The sequence below is a fragment of the Mustela lutreola genome, chromosome 2, assembly GCF_030435805.1.
Source record: "Mustela lutreola isolate mMusLut2 chromosome 2, mMusLut2.pri, whole genome shotgun sequence".
Lineage (NCBI taxonomy): Eukaryota > Metazoa > Chordata > Mammalia > Carnivora > Mustelidae > Mustela > Mustela lutreola.
The window spans coordinates 197,654,646-197,669,802 of record NC_081291.1 but is presented as its reverse complement, the minus strand read 5'-3'; the positions used below and the strand labels follow the sequence as shown (position 1 = coordinate 197,669,802).

The window sequence follows — 15,157 nt, the reverse complement described above, 5'->3', positions numbered from 1 at the left end:
ATTCTCTTTGAACTAGGTACTTAAATTCTTTTATGAAAATTTAAGATTTAAGAGCAAATAATGTGGATAAATATGTTAAATGGTATCTTTTTTTTTTTTTAAGATTTTATTTATTTATTTGACAGAGAGAGATCACAAGTAGGCAGAGAGGCAGGCAGAGAGAGAGAGGAGGAAGCAGGCTCCCTGCTGAGCAGAGAGCCCGATGCAGGACTCGATCTCAGGACCCTGAGATCATGACCTGAGCCGAAGGCAGCGGCTTAACCCACTGAGCCACCCAGGCACCCCTGTTAAACGGTATCTTAACATCTTTTGAAAACCTGCAGCATCTTCCCAATTCCATTCATCATTAGGGTGATAAAAGCATCTATAGTTCAACACTGTATTATATACTGGTATAAAACAAGAACCTAGAAGATGTGTTCTCTGCCTTCAGGATGCTCATATTTTAGTGAACCTGGAGTAACATGACTTTTGAGTAAGGGACCCATATCCTTTATCTTGCAACTCACAACACTTATGAGTAAGAAACAGAGCTTGAAGACTTAATAATAGGAACAGTAGGTCTATAATAGAAGTAAACTGGAGCTATACAAGGCAAACTGAGAAGGATGAACACCTTACTTCTGAGCATCTCAGAGGCATCCAAATGCAAAAGGTACCAAAGGTCACCATGGGAATCTATGAATTATACCCCAAACTAGCAAGAGAGGAGTATACTTCTAAGTAGCTACTTCATTCACTGATATCCTAGTAGAGAAAAATCAAACCCCAATATTCCTTTCTAGGTGTAAATTCCTGGATAAAAATAATCCTAACTAGATAAGGGGTTAACGACCAATCTAGGATAGTCAGCCTAATATTGCTAGCATCCAAAAAATTATTTAAGCCAACCTCTGTCCCATCTTCTCTTTGCTTATAGTCCCTTTCTGATATAGTGTCCCTTTTCTCCCAAAATATTGGTCCCAGTTCCTACATAAAACAAGTATAAAGCTATACCCTCTGTAGCCTGTGCCTACTACCTATTTTGCTGTTAGAGGTTTACTATCCACATAAATTTCTATAATTGGCCAATGTACTTATAAGGAAAAGAAGTCCCAATTGTTTCACACTAGTCCTGCCAATTAAGTAAATTCCATGCCTGAGAAAATTTTGTAATTGAAACTTTATAGTACATTTACATCATAGTTTGAACAAGTTCCAATTCACTTGGAAAATACAATAAGAAACTTCCAACACTAACAGAGATTTCCTGCCCAACTTTTCTTTCATAGGTGAAAAATTCCATTTATGATGATAAACTTTTCTGTCTCAGATGGGATCTGTGAAATTAAACAATAATTTCACAAAATGAGAAAAATAAAAAATGTTAATTGCTAGAGATGAAAATGAAATGCTACTTAAATAGCATACAATAAAATTACATTAAGAAAAAAAAAAGGGGGGGGGGTGAGAGTATGGGGGAGGGGGGAAAAAAAAAAAACCTGAAGTGATCTTTTGACAAATTTTTCTGCCCACCCACAATTTTCCAACACTTGAAGTATAACGTATTTCCACACACCAAAGCCAATGATCTTCATTATAACCCAAACTTTTCAAGGCTAGAGGTCACTTCTAGGTTTCATTTCTCAAAAAAGTAATTTAAAAATATATATTAGTAACAATAATCCCAAGAACCCTATACTAGCCTGCGTTAGAACACTACCAGTTAAACAGCCACTACATTAAGGTAAAATTTAGAAATCAGTAAAATTACCTCAATTTCAAATAGAACAAGCAATTTTTTCCAGTCTACTCTCCTCCCCACCAAAAAAACAGCAAAACTTTGAAAAGTAGAACAAAAGCTAGGATCAGCAAAATCCCACTTAAAATATTTTCCTAATGGTTAATAATAAAGAGTATGCTATTATTCATAGATTATTTTAAGGAGATTACTTAATTCAATATTTTATAATCTGATGGATAACATTATTAATGTCTAATGGAAAATGGTAAAGAATTCATGACAATACTCCTAACTCATAAAAGAACTAAAAAAACAAGAAAACTAGCACATATTAAGATACATAACTATGCATTCAAAAAATTTCCATTTTAGAATAAGGATCTCAAGAAACATTTGATAAAGGCCTTCTAAGTTAAAAAAAAGTATTACTTTTAATTATCAGTATTTATTCTTACATCATTCTCACATACACATTGAGAATTATGTCAGTCTACACCTTCCTCAAACAAAATGTCTTACATTAAATGAGACAAAATGAAGAGTATTAAGAAGAATATTTAAGAAGAGCACTTAATATTAAGAAGAGTATTTAAATGACTATAATTCTATTAATAACATTAAGAAGAGTATTTAAATGACTATAATTCTATTTTTTTTTAAAGATTTTATTTATTTATTTGACAGAGAGAAATCACAAGTAGATGGAGAGGCAGGCAGAGAGAGAGAGAGGGAAGCAGGCTCTCTGCTGAGCAGAGAGCCCGATGCGGGACTCGATCCCAGGACTCTGAGATCATGACCTGAGCTGAAGGCAGCGGCTTAACCCACTGAGCCACCCAGGCACCCAATGACTATAATTCTATTAATAACATTTTCCAATATATAAAAAAACCTGATTTGATTACCAACAACAATAAATTCAGATCCGATTTCATATCTTGGTTATCTCCTTCTCAAAATCTGCAGAGAATTACATACAAAGACATTTTTCACTCTTTCCACGCTGACAACAATTCCTACTAGCAGGGAGGGAGGAGAGATTAATTCCAAATAAGTGAAAGGCGTAGGCAGTGCTCTCCTGTCAAAACTCCAAACTGGGGTTAAGGACAAGGGAGAAGTGAGGAGTCCTACAATCCACAAATTAGTTCCTTAGAAGGGCATATTCAAACCTTGTCTGCATTTATCTTTAAAGTACACAATCTAAAAGAAACACAACCCAACCCACTTTCCATTGCTAACCCCCAAGTAAGATCTTCATAAAGATCCTTACCTGAATAACAGCACTAAACCAGCAAGTATTGCCAACATTCTTTAGTCCAACAGGAGCTTTGTCTTGCCTTTTTCTATCATAAGGGTTTCGAGAATCCCTCCAAACTTCTGTAGGTGTTCTCTTTAAACATGCTTTATTTTCTGCTATGCTGGCTTCAAGAACTCTTTAAGCAATGGGGAGAAAATTATGAAAAAAAGAAAAATACAGCATTAATTTCATGCCACACAGTAGGAAATAACATACCACAAATAGGATCTTAATTAGTTAAGTTCTGGACAGTGAATTTAGGAAAGCACTGTCAAACACTATCTTTATTGAAGTAGACTTTAGTTTTCTTTTAAGAATATAGCAATGGCAAACACACCAAGTGAAATGCACTCTTTCTTAGGAAAAAAGGAAATCTCAAATGCACAAAGACAGTGCTATAAAACAGAAAATGAGTTGTGTTTCAACAAATTCAAGGTTTAGTTCAAGGAAAACAGCACCAAGTTAAGTTTTCTAAGAAATCACTACAGTAAATATTTACAAAACAACATAATGACTAGTCTTCTATAACAATTACTTTGAATCATCAGGAAAACATTAAAAATTAAACAAACTGCACTTTTACTCCTGACCATTAAATCCCTTTGCTATTAAAAAAAAAAAGAAAAAAAAAAAGCTAAGGTAAATTCTAGGATTCCTCTCAGTTATAGAGATCTATCACTCTATGACAGCTAACTAGAGAGAATATGTGTTTACTTCTTCACCCAAAAGTTGACCTACGTTCATATCAGAATAATAAAAGGTTCACCTCTCCAAAATAAGTTTACCTACAGAATACTTTAAATACATCTAAACATAGCAAGAATAATGCTACTTTGCTTACAGTAGCATTTACATGCTGTTCTTCCTCTTACACATGTCGCAACATGCTGTAAAATCCTGATTCCCGCATCTGAACTAGCAAAGCATTTTGCCTGCTCAAGACATGTTATTAACTACTCTAAATTAGCATAAGTAATACTCAGGTGTCTTAATCAATTTTATGTTAATTTAAAAAACCTCAGCAACAATGGGTTTTTCCAACATTTGGCTTAAGAAAATCTCATTCATGCTATATCATTTTTATTTTAAAGGTTTTGCCCTATCGGATTAATATCAAATTAATATAGCTATATCCCTTAATTATGGGGACAAAGCAAATTATACTCCTTTCTCTAACAGTATTATTTTCAACATGATATTAGATATAAAGCAGTAGGATTCAAACTTATAATTATTTAAAGTAACTTATGTGAATACAGGATACAGCCTTTCTTTGGGAATCAATGAAACCACATCCCAAAAAATGTTAACAAAATGTTATGTTACAATGCAAAGATCGAAGTACAGTCACACATTTAAAAATGAAAAGTTTACACCTCTGTAAACTATTACAACTGATCTAACATAAGCGGCAGTACTCTGCCCAAAAATCAGCTCTCACATGCAATCACAGCCCCTAGGAGAATTTTTCTTATAAACTACTTGCCACTAAAAGGTAGCACAACTCCTTAGAAGATATTTAGTTAGATGAATTGGGACAGAAGAAAATCAGAATTTATCTAGACCATTCCACTGACACCGAGTTTCCAAGAACATTAAGGGGAAGATAAAAAGTAAAAAAGCCAACCTGAAAGACTTTTTATGGTCAAGCTGTACTGATCAGCATAATATAATAAGAATAAACAGGAACAAACTGATTTTGTACAAGGCAACTAGTTTATGCTCAAAAGAGAAAAGTTAATACATAGTACACAAAAGGCTAATGTAATACAAAAAAGACTGCTGTATATTAAAAGGCATATTTAATTTTTTATTGACTTTTATAATGAGTGTTTTCACAACAGTTTTGTTCTTTTTGTAATGTATGTGTGTATTTAGAAGTATAAATAAAGGAAACCTATTTCCAACATGGCAATTAGAGATGAATGGACTGAAATAAGCCATGAGTTCCAGAAAAAGTAGCAACAATACCACAAACAGGACAAAAGAAGTAACACCACTGGTCATATAAAAAGATATCTTCAATTCAGTCAAATGGTAGATCTCATCGCTCATTATAACAAAAATATAGGGTTTAAGGAGATACATTAATTTTAATATTCCTTAACCATACCCTATGGCAGAACTATCATACTAAAAGATGTGGATGAATGAATGCCATGACTTTGTGATCTTCTTGATTTAGAGCTTATAACAGAGTTTTGTATCACCAGGGACTTACAACATACTTCAGTAAGTTTCCCAACACTTCTTCCTGGCTCCTAAAAACCTATAAGTACATTTATCACATTGCATCAAAATTATTTATTACTCAGCATCTGGAGGTCGAAAACACAGAGCTGTTTCATTTCTAAAGCGTACATGATAAATACTAGAGGCTAAACAAAGTCTGAAGTAAATGGATAATGAAGATATTAGATGTTGCTGCCTTTTTGCTTTTTCTTTTTCTTTCTTAGCAAAAGCCCAACTTCTAGCACAAATACTACTCTATTCCCAAGCCCCCATTCCCATTCTGTAGTCCAGTACCGTCACGATGAATATAAATTTTCTATAAAGCCAAGTGCTACATAAAGATTCCTTCCCTGGTCTCACCAAAGTAAAGCCACTAATACTACCGAGGCTATGAAATAGAAAGTATGCAATAGCTACAAATCCAGGTATTAAGTCTGTCAGTAGAGAAAAAAACTAACACTGCAAATCTCAGAGCTCAAAAATAGCTTATAACAAAATATAGCATGCCAAGAGAGGCAACCCCAAAAGCCACAAATCAAAAACTAATTCCCACTACCCATCACCTGCTTTTCTTATCTTTCCAACACTGGTCATGACCATGCAGCAAAATGAAAGGTTGACAAAACGTTTTGCTCTTTTGATCCCACAGACTATATGGAATATTTAAAGCACTTACTTATGACAGATGTTCACCTTCCTATTAAATTTTTATTGTACTGATTTTTTGGGGGGGTTATTATGCTAGTTTTATTATGCTGGTATTGTTTAAATTTAAATTACTTAAATTGCACTATAGCAGTAATGTTGAAAACATCCCACTTTAAATCATCTAAGTATGTTTAGGGAAACATCATATACACTGAAAAACATACATATCTTGTAAGCTGTATAGACCAACAAAAAAGAAAACAAAAAGAAAGGAGGAAGGGAAGGAAGACAAAAAGGGAGGGTGCGAAGGAAACATTTTGTTGATTTTCTTTTTTAAGAAAATATAGTATTATTAGAATCACACTAAACCCATGAGTTAGTTTAAGGAGAACTGACCATTTTTACAATGTTCAGCCCTCCAAGACACTTAGGTGGCTCAGTCAGTTAAGAGTCTGACTCTGGACTCAGGTCATGATATCAGGGTCATGAGACTGAGTCCCATTTGGGGCTCTGCACTGGACGTAGAGCCTGCTTAAGATTCTCTTCCTCCCCTTCTGTTTCCCCCCCCTACCCACCCTAACCCTCAAAAATTACAAAGTTCAGTGCTCCACTTTGTAAAATATAATACATTTCCAATTATTTACATACTCATTAATGTGTCTCAATGATATCCTCTAATTCTTTTCCTCGGAAGTTCTTGCCCATTTATTAAATTTATTCTTAGTCTGTCACAGTTTTATGTTTAAATGGTAGCTTTTTAATATTTCTCCTTATCATTCTTTTTTATACATAGCAATATACTTTTTGCATATTGATTATCAAACTGTTCAAAACATGTTTTGGGAAAGAGTTATTTTGGGGGGATAATCTGCATATGGTAACACATTTAAAATGTACAGCTCAGTGAAACTTTTTACATATGTATAAACCCATATGATCGCCATTCAGATCAAGATACAGAAAATTTCCATTATTCTAGAAAATTCTCTCATACCCTTTTCTCAGCCAACAGTGTCCTCTCCACCTGCCAGAAAATTAACATTCTTTTATTGCCATAAATTTGTTTTGCGTGTTTTTAAACATCACATAAATGGAATCACTCAGCAGTCACTCTTTTGTTTTAATTGTTCATAGTTTTTAGTTATTATGAATAAAGCTACTATGTACGCTTTTCTCAAGGGTCGATACCAAGGGGTGGAAACACTAAGTACTAGCATAGTATATGTCGAAATTCATTAGAAATTCCCATTTTTTCCCAGTGGCAATTCCATTATACATTTTTACCAACAAAATGTGACCATTCCAGTTATTCCACATGCTCACAAACACTTGGTATTTTCTATTTTTTCATTTGAGCCATTGTGATAGATATATAGTAGTGCCTGATCTCTCGTGGGATGGCTCAGAAGTACGCACTACCAAGACGACCATCACTGCTGCAATCTATAATCCTACCCAGCAAAGCAACATAAACACAATCATGTGCTGAGAGAAAATAAGATTCTATGTTTCCAACAGAGGCTACCACACTGCCTGTCAGACCCCTGACTCCTACCCATGACTCCTGCCAAAAGTTGACTTGTCTCATTTGAGGAAGGATACACTATATGGGGTGTGACTCCTGCCCAGTTCTGGAAGACTGACTACAAAGAACCTTTGACCACCCACCTCTCTCCTTACTCACCCCAACACTTCTTGGGACTATCACTGGTGCCTCATTATTGACACTTTTTCATTTCGAGTTAACGGCATTGCTATTCCAGTCTTATCAGTCAACTCTGGCCACAGTCAGCCCTTGAAATGAATCTGGTTTTATATTTTCGATTCTTCAGACCAACTGTAATCTGACAGTGGTATGCCTTTTTATAATAAGAGCTACTCAAAAAAATGGAATAATAAGCATTCTATGGATCTTTAATGATACATAGGCATGTGATACTGTTGAGCCCCAGAATTATTTTCACAAAACAACTAAAAAGATTTATAACTGCCTCCCTCACTACTCCTGTTCAACACATCTTCTTATAGCCGTTTCCTCTCTTAACAGCTTCCTCAATAATGATCAGGATGAAAAGGGTGGGAGTTATAGAAACCAATTTTAAAAATTCAGAATCCCACCCTAACCATTGCTGGACATGATGCTTTTTTCTCTCCCCTAAGACAACTCTAAGACATCCCGGTTGGGAAACCCCAGGTTGCTCCCAATCTTCTACCCAACTAATTCAAAGTCATTTTATGAGACCAGTCATTTTCACAACAAACACATCACAGACACAAATCCATTACAATGCCGTTTATTAGCAAATTTCAACTATCCATATTCCACTTGTTCCCTATCTAAGCATTAGTAACCAAGAGATAATTATAATTAATACATCTAATCCTGACATTAATTAAGGAGTAATTATATTAAGAAGCACACTTTAAAAATGTTCAATTTCTTGAGAAATTTCATCATGGAATTTATGAGTACTTAAAGGATTTTAAGATATAAAAAGATAGGCTGTAACTCATTTAATCATAATGTAGTATTCCAAATGTATGAATTCATATTAAAGTATATCTGCTAAACTATAACCATCATATGATACTAGGAATTTGGCAAAATTTTGTTATGCAAACTTTAGTAATGAATAGTTAAATTTACTTTTAAGCATGACATATAAACTTTTTCTTAAAAATACATAATTTCCCCTTTTGAATTTAGAATCCTAAGCTTATTAATAAACCCATAGGAACAAATATCTCTTTGCCAAATGTTTATAGCCAGAATCCTTACATTTCCTTTTTTCTGACACAGTGATTTACATATGTGCTTATTAACTGCACATTTTACATTTAACACTTTTTTGTTAACTGTAAATTATAAAATCTACAAATACCACAAAAAACTTGTATTTTGCAACAGTAAATTAGTATGACTTACTCCTACAGAACATAATGTTTTATGTAACATTTTATGGCATATTACACTATATCAAATCTCTGTAATGTTATATACAATAAAAATATTTATGAAGTGTTCATTATTTTAAGAATATATTAAAGCTTAGAAGACCAAGAATAAAAAAGAACACTATCTTAAGAGATATTTGTTTCCACCTGGACAAAAACGATTATCTAGAACAATATATAACATATACATTAAATTTTATAACAGATTAGGAATGATTTTAATCCTTTAACTTTAAAGTTATTTTTACTTATTAACTAATTAATACATGCTATTTTAATCTGAAAACACATGACACAAAACTACTGACACTATTCGCATATAAGCTTCCATACTTTATTCTATTTGTATACTAATATAAACTCATTTAAATAAAAACATACATACACTTTTAAAAACAAGATTTGGCATATATTATGGTATATATTTATGTACAAATATATATAATATGGTATATGTTCTATTTTATAATCTTTTATACATAATAGATCATTTCCTTTAGATATAATATCCAAGTCATGTATTTCACATTTAAAATATTTCTCACCAAAGTTGTCAAGTTTTATAATTATTCAAGACAATTATTTCATTCCAATCCATTTTTGAAACAAACATAATTTTACAATTTTTCTAAATCCTTCACAAAATAAGCCTAATTACAATGTCTAAAGACAATGTATGAATTTTTGATTTTTCATTTAAAATTACTGGCATTAATTGGTATCCCCCCAATTGTAAAGGACAATGAATTTTAATTTAAGTCTTTCTTTCTATAACATCTTATGAAGTAATATTTCCAAAGTAACATTTAAGACATTAAAAAGTATTACTAAAAAAAATTATGTGCCTGCTAAATATACCATTTGGAGACATCTCTTACAACACAGTAATCTCAGATTACTTAGCAAGAAATATATTAATGATACCATGCCGAGGGAAATTATCTGAGGAAGCTAGTACATTCGAAACAACTTGTGTTATAGGGAAAAGAACACTGGAGTCCTAAGATTTACTTTAGCTGTGTACTTTTGCAAAATCATTTAACCTCTTAAAAGATCAATTTCTTCTTCAATAAAATAGTTACCACTGCCTCCAGAGTTGTTTAGAAGATATTATATTTTAAGGATTTTTTTTTAATCAACATTGTTTCATGATAAAGTAAAATTTATTTTTATTTGATCCATAAATGAATCAAAATGTTCGAAACTGAAAAGTTTTCATTATTAAATCAATAGGTACATTCTATCACACATCTTGGAATCTTGTCTATTTCTTTAAAAAAAAAACAAAAAAACTTATAAATATACTATTACATTATAGGTCAGAAGATGTAGAGAACTAAGGCCTGGGCTAAATCCAGCTGGCAGCCTGTTTTTTAAAACAAGATTTACTGGACCATAGCCACACTCATTAAATTATGTATCATCTATGGCTGTTTTGGCACTACTATACTAGAGCTGAATAACTGTGACAGAAACCAAATGGTCAACAAAACCTAAAATATTTACTATTGGCCCTTTACATAAAAAGTTTATTGACCCCTGCTATAAATGACTACAAACTGAATTGAACAATGTATCTAAAAGAGATGAGGGAAGAAAAAACAAATCAAAAATTTATTAAAATATACACCTAAATTAAATGCCTCATAACGCCACTCCAAAATCCTAAAAATCTAAGCTCCAAATGCAATCAGAGCTAGAATATGGAAATTTTGGTTACAGAAAATATAAAAACAATACTAAAGTTTATTAATGGATTTATTTAGAATAACAAAGTATTATTTGTGCCTCTTGAAATTAAAGCCAATTATTATTTCTATTATAAAAAGTACTTATATCTACTTTATACAAATTATGTTTTTACCTGCTAATGGCTTGCTCCTCATCAGTTATTCCAGTCTCCCTGAATGCCCTGTTTGATTCCGCCAAACTCAAGGCAATTGCTCTCTGAAGATCATCTTTATCATCTCCAGTGAGATCAATCACATCTGAAAAGCAAAACTATCTTTCTCAAAATTAAAAGTCAAACAAAATGAAGGTAATTCATATCATGGGGATTTTATACCCAATATACCCTTTCAAACCAAAGTCAGCACCAATTTAATTCTCCTTAAGAGCTCTCTGAAGAGACTGCAAACACATTTTAAATTGGTTATATTTTAAAACTTAGTGTTTTTCCCTACAAAATATGCCTAAAGCATTAAAAGTATAAATATTTCTCACTGTACAGGAATCTCAAAATTTCTATGAAGCTTTTGATTAAATCTCAAAATTTCTATGAAGCTAATAAGTAGAAAGACCATTAAAAACAGGTTTTTACCAACAAAAATTGAAATCAACATAATTAAACATTTACACTTATGCTTTCTGAAGTTTATCCAAATATACATACACTACAGTTCATGCATACCACCACCTAGACATTATCTAACAAAATATAATAATAACTGAGATCTCAAAAATTATGCTTCAAAATTAAATGACCATAAATGCACAAACATAAATCTTTATGTATACATTTTTTAAAGACTGGAAGAACATATTAAACTGTTAACAGTGGTTAATTCTGGGGAGAAGGGTTATGGGAAGAGGAACGAAGTATCAGGACCTTTCACTTTCTATTTTAAACACTACTCTACCATCCGAATTACTGAATGAACATGCAGTCCTCTCCATTTAAAAAAACTTTTCATTTCACAGAAAGAAATATACAAATAAGGATACCATTTTCTTTTGTTCTTTTTCTTTCTGTTAGAAAGAAAATAGTCTTGATGCTGTAGTTTTTCCAAAGAATAGAGGCTACAGCTATTACTACCTTCAGAAAGAGCTTTTTAAACTAATTTCCCAATATATACTAGTCAATTTCCTTCACTTAAAAGATGACAATAATACTCCCATTGTCATAAGAACCATAATATATTGCTAAGGATTACAAAACAGTATGATAAGACAGAAAGCTACAGCTTTGTGTGGTCAGGCTTATGTTTACAGGTATTTGGGGTATGTTTTACATTGATTTTGTTTATTTGTATTTGAGACATGTTAAAAATCAAATTTTTTCTTTGTAATCTCACAAAAAATATTTTTTGCAAGAGAAGCATAGAAAGGGGTAGGTGATGGGAAATAAAATGCCTGCATTTTACCATCTGACTCTAGTATTATGTGTAGTTACTAAAAAAGAATGTGCCACACTGAGAAAGAAATAATGCATATGGACAGTTTCAAAAGTCTACTTCTATTGTTATCCATACTTTTACTCTGAACAGTTGCTTAGAAAAGGATATTTATAAATATTAGAAATCATAGTTGGCTATGGAAGGTGTTTTTTAAATGTCTTTAGAAAGTATAATAAAACCTCATGAAAATATAGTGAGTAGGGTCCAAAAAAATTCGGTCAAGTAAAATGTAGAAAGGAACATAGCAAGGTAAGTGAAATGATGGAGCATGCCTACATACACCAGCAGGCCAAAGGTTTCCTAAGTCTTGTTTACAAGACCCAAGTCCACCTAGATCACAGCTGTAGACGGATGTCACCCGGGTGGAGCCATCCAGCCCAGCTTTCCAAACTGATGAAGCGGCTAGGACTAGAGAGGCATGAATGTGTCTCAAAAAATGAGAACTATCATAGTTATTAAATAATGATCACAACTCAAATAAGTAAAGAGAGAAGATTGTAAGTAAAATAATAATAATAATTTGAAAATCAGAAAGAAGCAGAAAAACCAGTTTGGGGGATATGATTAATTAGCCCTCAGACTCCATTCCCTCATCCTCTTAGTGTGCTTTCTTCAACCACAGAATGTAGTAAGATGAAAACAAAACAAAACACAAAACACATCTAGTTTCCCAATTCACTTACAGTTACAGTTCTGAATAAAATTTAGGTTCCACCTGCTAGCTGCACTAACAGGGGACACAGAAGTTGGAAGTGAGGGGGAAGCCTTTATCCTGCTGCTCTGGGCTATTTTCTCCAGCATGACTGAACAGATACAGGTTGTTCCACGCAGCATTCCAGTGTCCAATTTCCAGATTCGGGGATGTGAAGAGATAGAGAGAAGTGGCAGATAGACTCTGCATTCCAATGTTCAGGCACAGCTCAGCGGCAGTTACCTAATCCTGCATGCTTGTTCTCTGGGCTGCAGCTCTAGAAGTACGTTCTTGAGCTGAGGAGTCCCAGAGGCAGCCTCCTGATGCACTACCTTCCTGACAGTGGCAAATGGAGCAGCTTCCCTGGCTGACCAGTCCTGCAAGAATCTGGGAATCATTTCACAAGGCTAAGCCAGAGATCCCTCTTCCAGTCTATCCAGTGATTTTTCTTTTTTTAAGAACCTAATCCTCTGTATTAAATTTCTTCTTTGAAACTATCTGGAGTGTTTACTGTTTCATGTTTGACAAGTATAGGAATCGCTAGAGTAGAAATGCATTTAGAAGTAGCAACCTACAATTAGAGCTTTTCATAATTTAATTCTAACCTAAGCAACATAAAAGCAAAAAACAAGGCAAGGTGTTTTTAACCCTATTTCATAAATTACTGAAGTTGTGAGAAATGAAGTACACCACCATTAAGAATAAAGAATGGCAGACAGGCTTTAAATTTCAGTTTTCTATTACATCTTTCTTCTACACTAGCGATCTCCAAGAGTGGTCAGTGGAGCCTTGAGTATTCCCACATGACCCTAAGACAGAAGGTGTTTCCATAAGCAAAAGATATTCTCACAAAAATACAAGATGTTAATCGCCTTTTCTCCCACAACATATCTGCACTGATGATGCACAACAACAGCATCTTTGCCCAAATCGAGGCAGTAGCACCAACTTCTCTGGGCAATTCACTGTACTAAAACCACACATACTCACTACTAAAAAAAGAGGGGGGGGGATTTTATCTTATTAAATCTCAAACACTGAATTATGTAGTCTTAATTCTATATGACAAAACAGGAAGTATGCATAGTACTTCTGCTGCATCCAAAGTAAGCTTTCACTCAAGAGAAAACACTAGTGCAATGCTTGAGTTGCAAGTCAGTTAAACTGGCTGATTTTTTTTCTTCTCGGAACTAATGAATCACAAGCTAGGATTTCTCAAACTTCAGAATTTGGCAGATATTTTTCAAGAATAAACAAAGCAAGCCTGTCACCTAAAGGAGAACAAATAAAAATATGTGTTGCCAATGAATAATGTGGACTTTTCAAGCAAAAATGGTAACTTTGGAAAACTTTTTTCTATCACTATGCACACATCTTCCCAACACCTAAAAGCTTTTCTGGGGAAAGCAAGTGATAATAACAATTTTTAATTGTTTTATAATGCAGACATCCTTCCAACATTTAGAATGAAATCTTTTCCATAGTATGATAAAATCATGCATAAGTAAATCCATTCAAAGAGTAAGGCAAGTTTCTAATATTTGATTTTTGATCCATTTCCTGACACAGAGTTCCAAAATCATTTAGAATTTCCTGGGTGATAGGAGCACCTTTTGCTCTAATGAGAGGACTCCTCCTGGTAGACTCCCGTATAGCTTCAGGATGAATGCTGGTCACCAGAGAAACCACACCCAGATGAGAAGCTTGGAACTTTAAGAGGAACGTTTTTCTCCCAGGAGGAAAGAAGGGCTAGAGATTAAGTTAATAATCCATCATGCCTACCTGATGAACCTTCCATAAGTCCCTAAAGTACAGGGTCTGGAGAGTTTCCGAGCTGGTGGACATATTCACGTGCTGGGAGGATGGCACCCCAACTCCATGAGAAAGAAGTTCCAGTGCTTGGGACCCTTCCTGACCTTGCCCTATGTACCTCTTCATCTGGCTGTTCACCTGCATCTTTTATCATATTCTTTTTATACAATAAACCAGTACATGTAGTAAGTGTTACCCTGAATTCTATGAGCTATTATCACAAATTATCAAACTCGAGGAGGAGGTAGTGGGCACCCCCAATTTGTAGCCAAGTCAGACAGAAGTGTGGGTAACCTGGGGACCCACAACTTGTGACAGGCATCTAAAGTGGGGGGCAGTCTTGTGGGACGGAGAGCCCTTAACTTACAGAATCTGAAGCTAACGTCTGGTAGAGAATGTCAGAACTGAATTGACTTGCAGGATACCCAGCCAGTGTTGGAGAATCAGTCAGGTGTAGAAAAAAATTCACGCATCTGGTGTCAGAAGTATTTTGAGTGTAAGCAAAGGAAGAAACAAGCAATAGTATTCTTTAATGCTAGAATGATAGGCTAATCAGAGACTATTTGGTCCTTAACTGAAAAGGTGGGCTTTTTACTTAAAGCCATGGAGGAGGTTTATTTATTATT

General features: G+C 33.9%; 1 protein-coding gene across 8 annotated transcripts in view; it reads right to left on the bottom strand.

Annotated features, from left to right (window-relative positions):
- The window catches only part of USP25 (ubiquitin specific peptidase 25), a 131,468-nt gene that overhangs the window by 80,491 nt on the left and 35,820 nt on the right, over positions 1-15,157 (bottom strand). For all 8 annotated transcript variants that reach the window (XM_059164488.1, XM_059164490.1, XM_059164491.1 and 5 more), the window contains 2 exons: positions 10,717-10,840; positions 2,991-3,153 (listed from right to left, as the gene is read on the bottom strand). In XM_059164488.1, the coding sequence (XP_059020471.1) occupies positions 2,991-3,153; positions 10,717-10,840 (287 nt within the window). The remainder of the gene's footprint in view (positions 1-2,990; positions 3,154-10,716; positions 10,841-15,157) is intronic.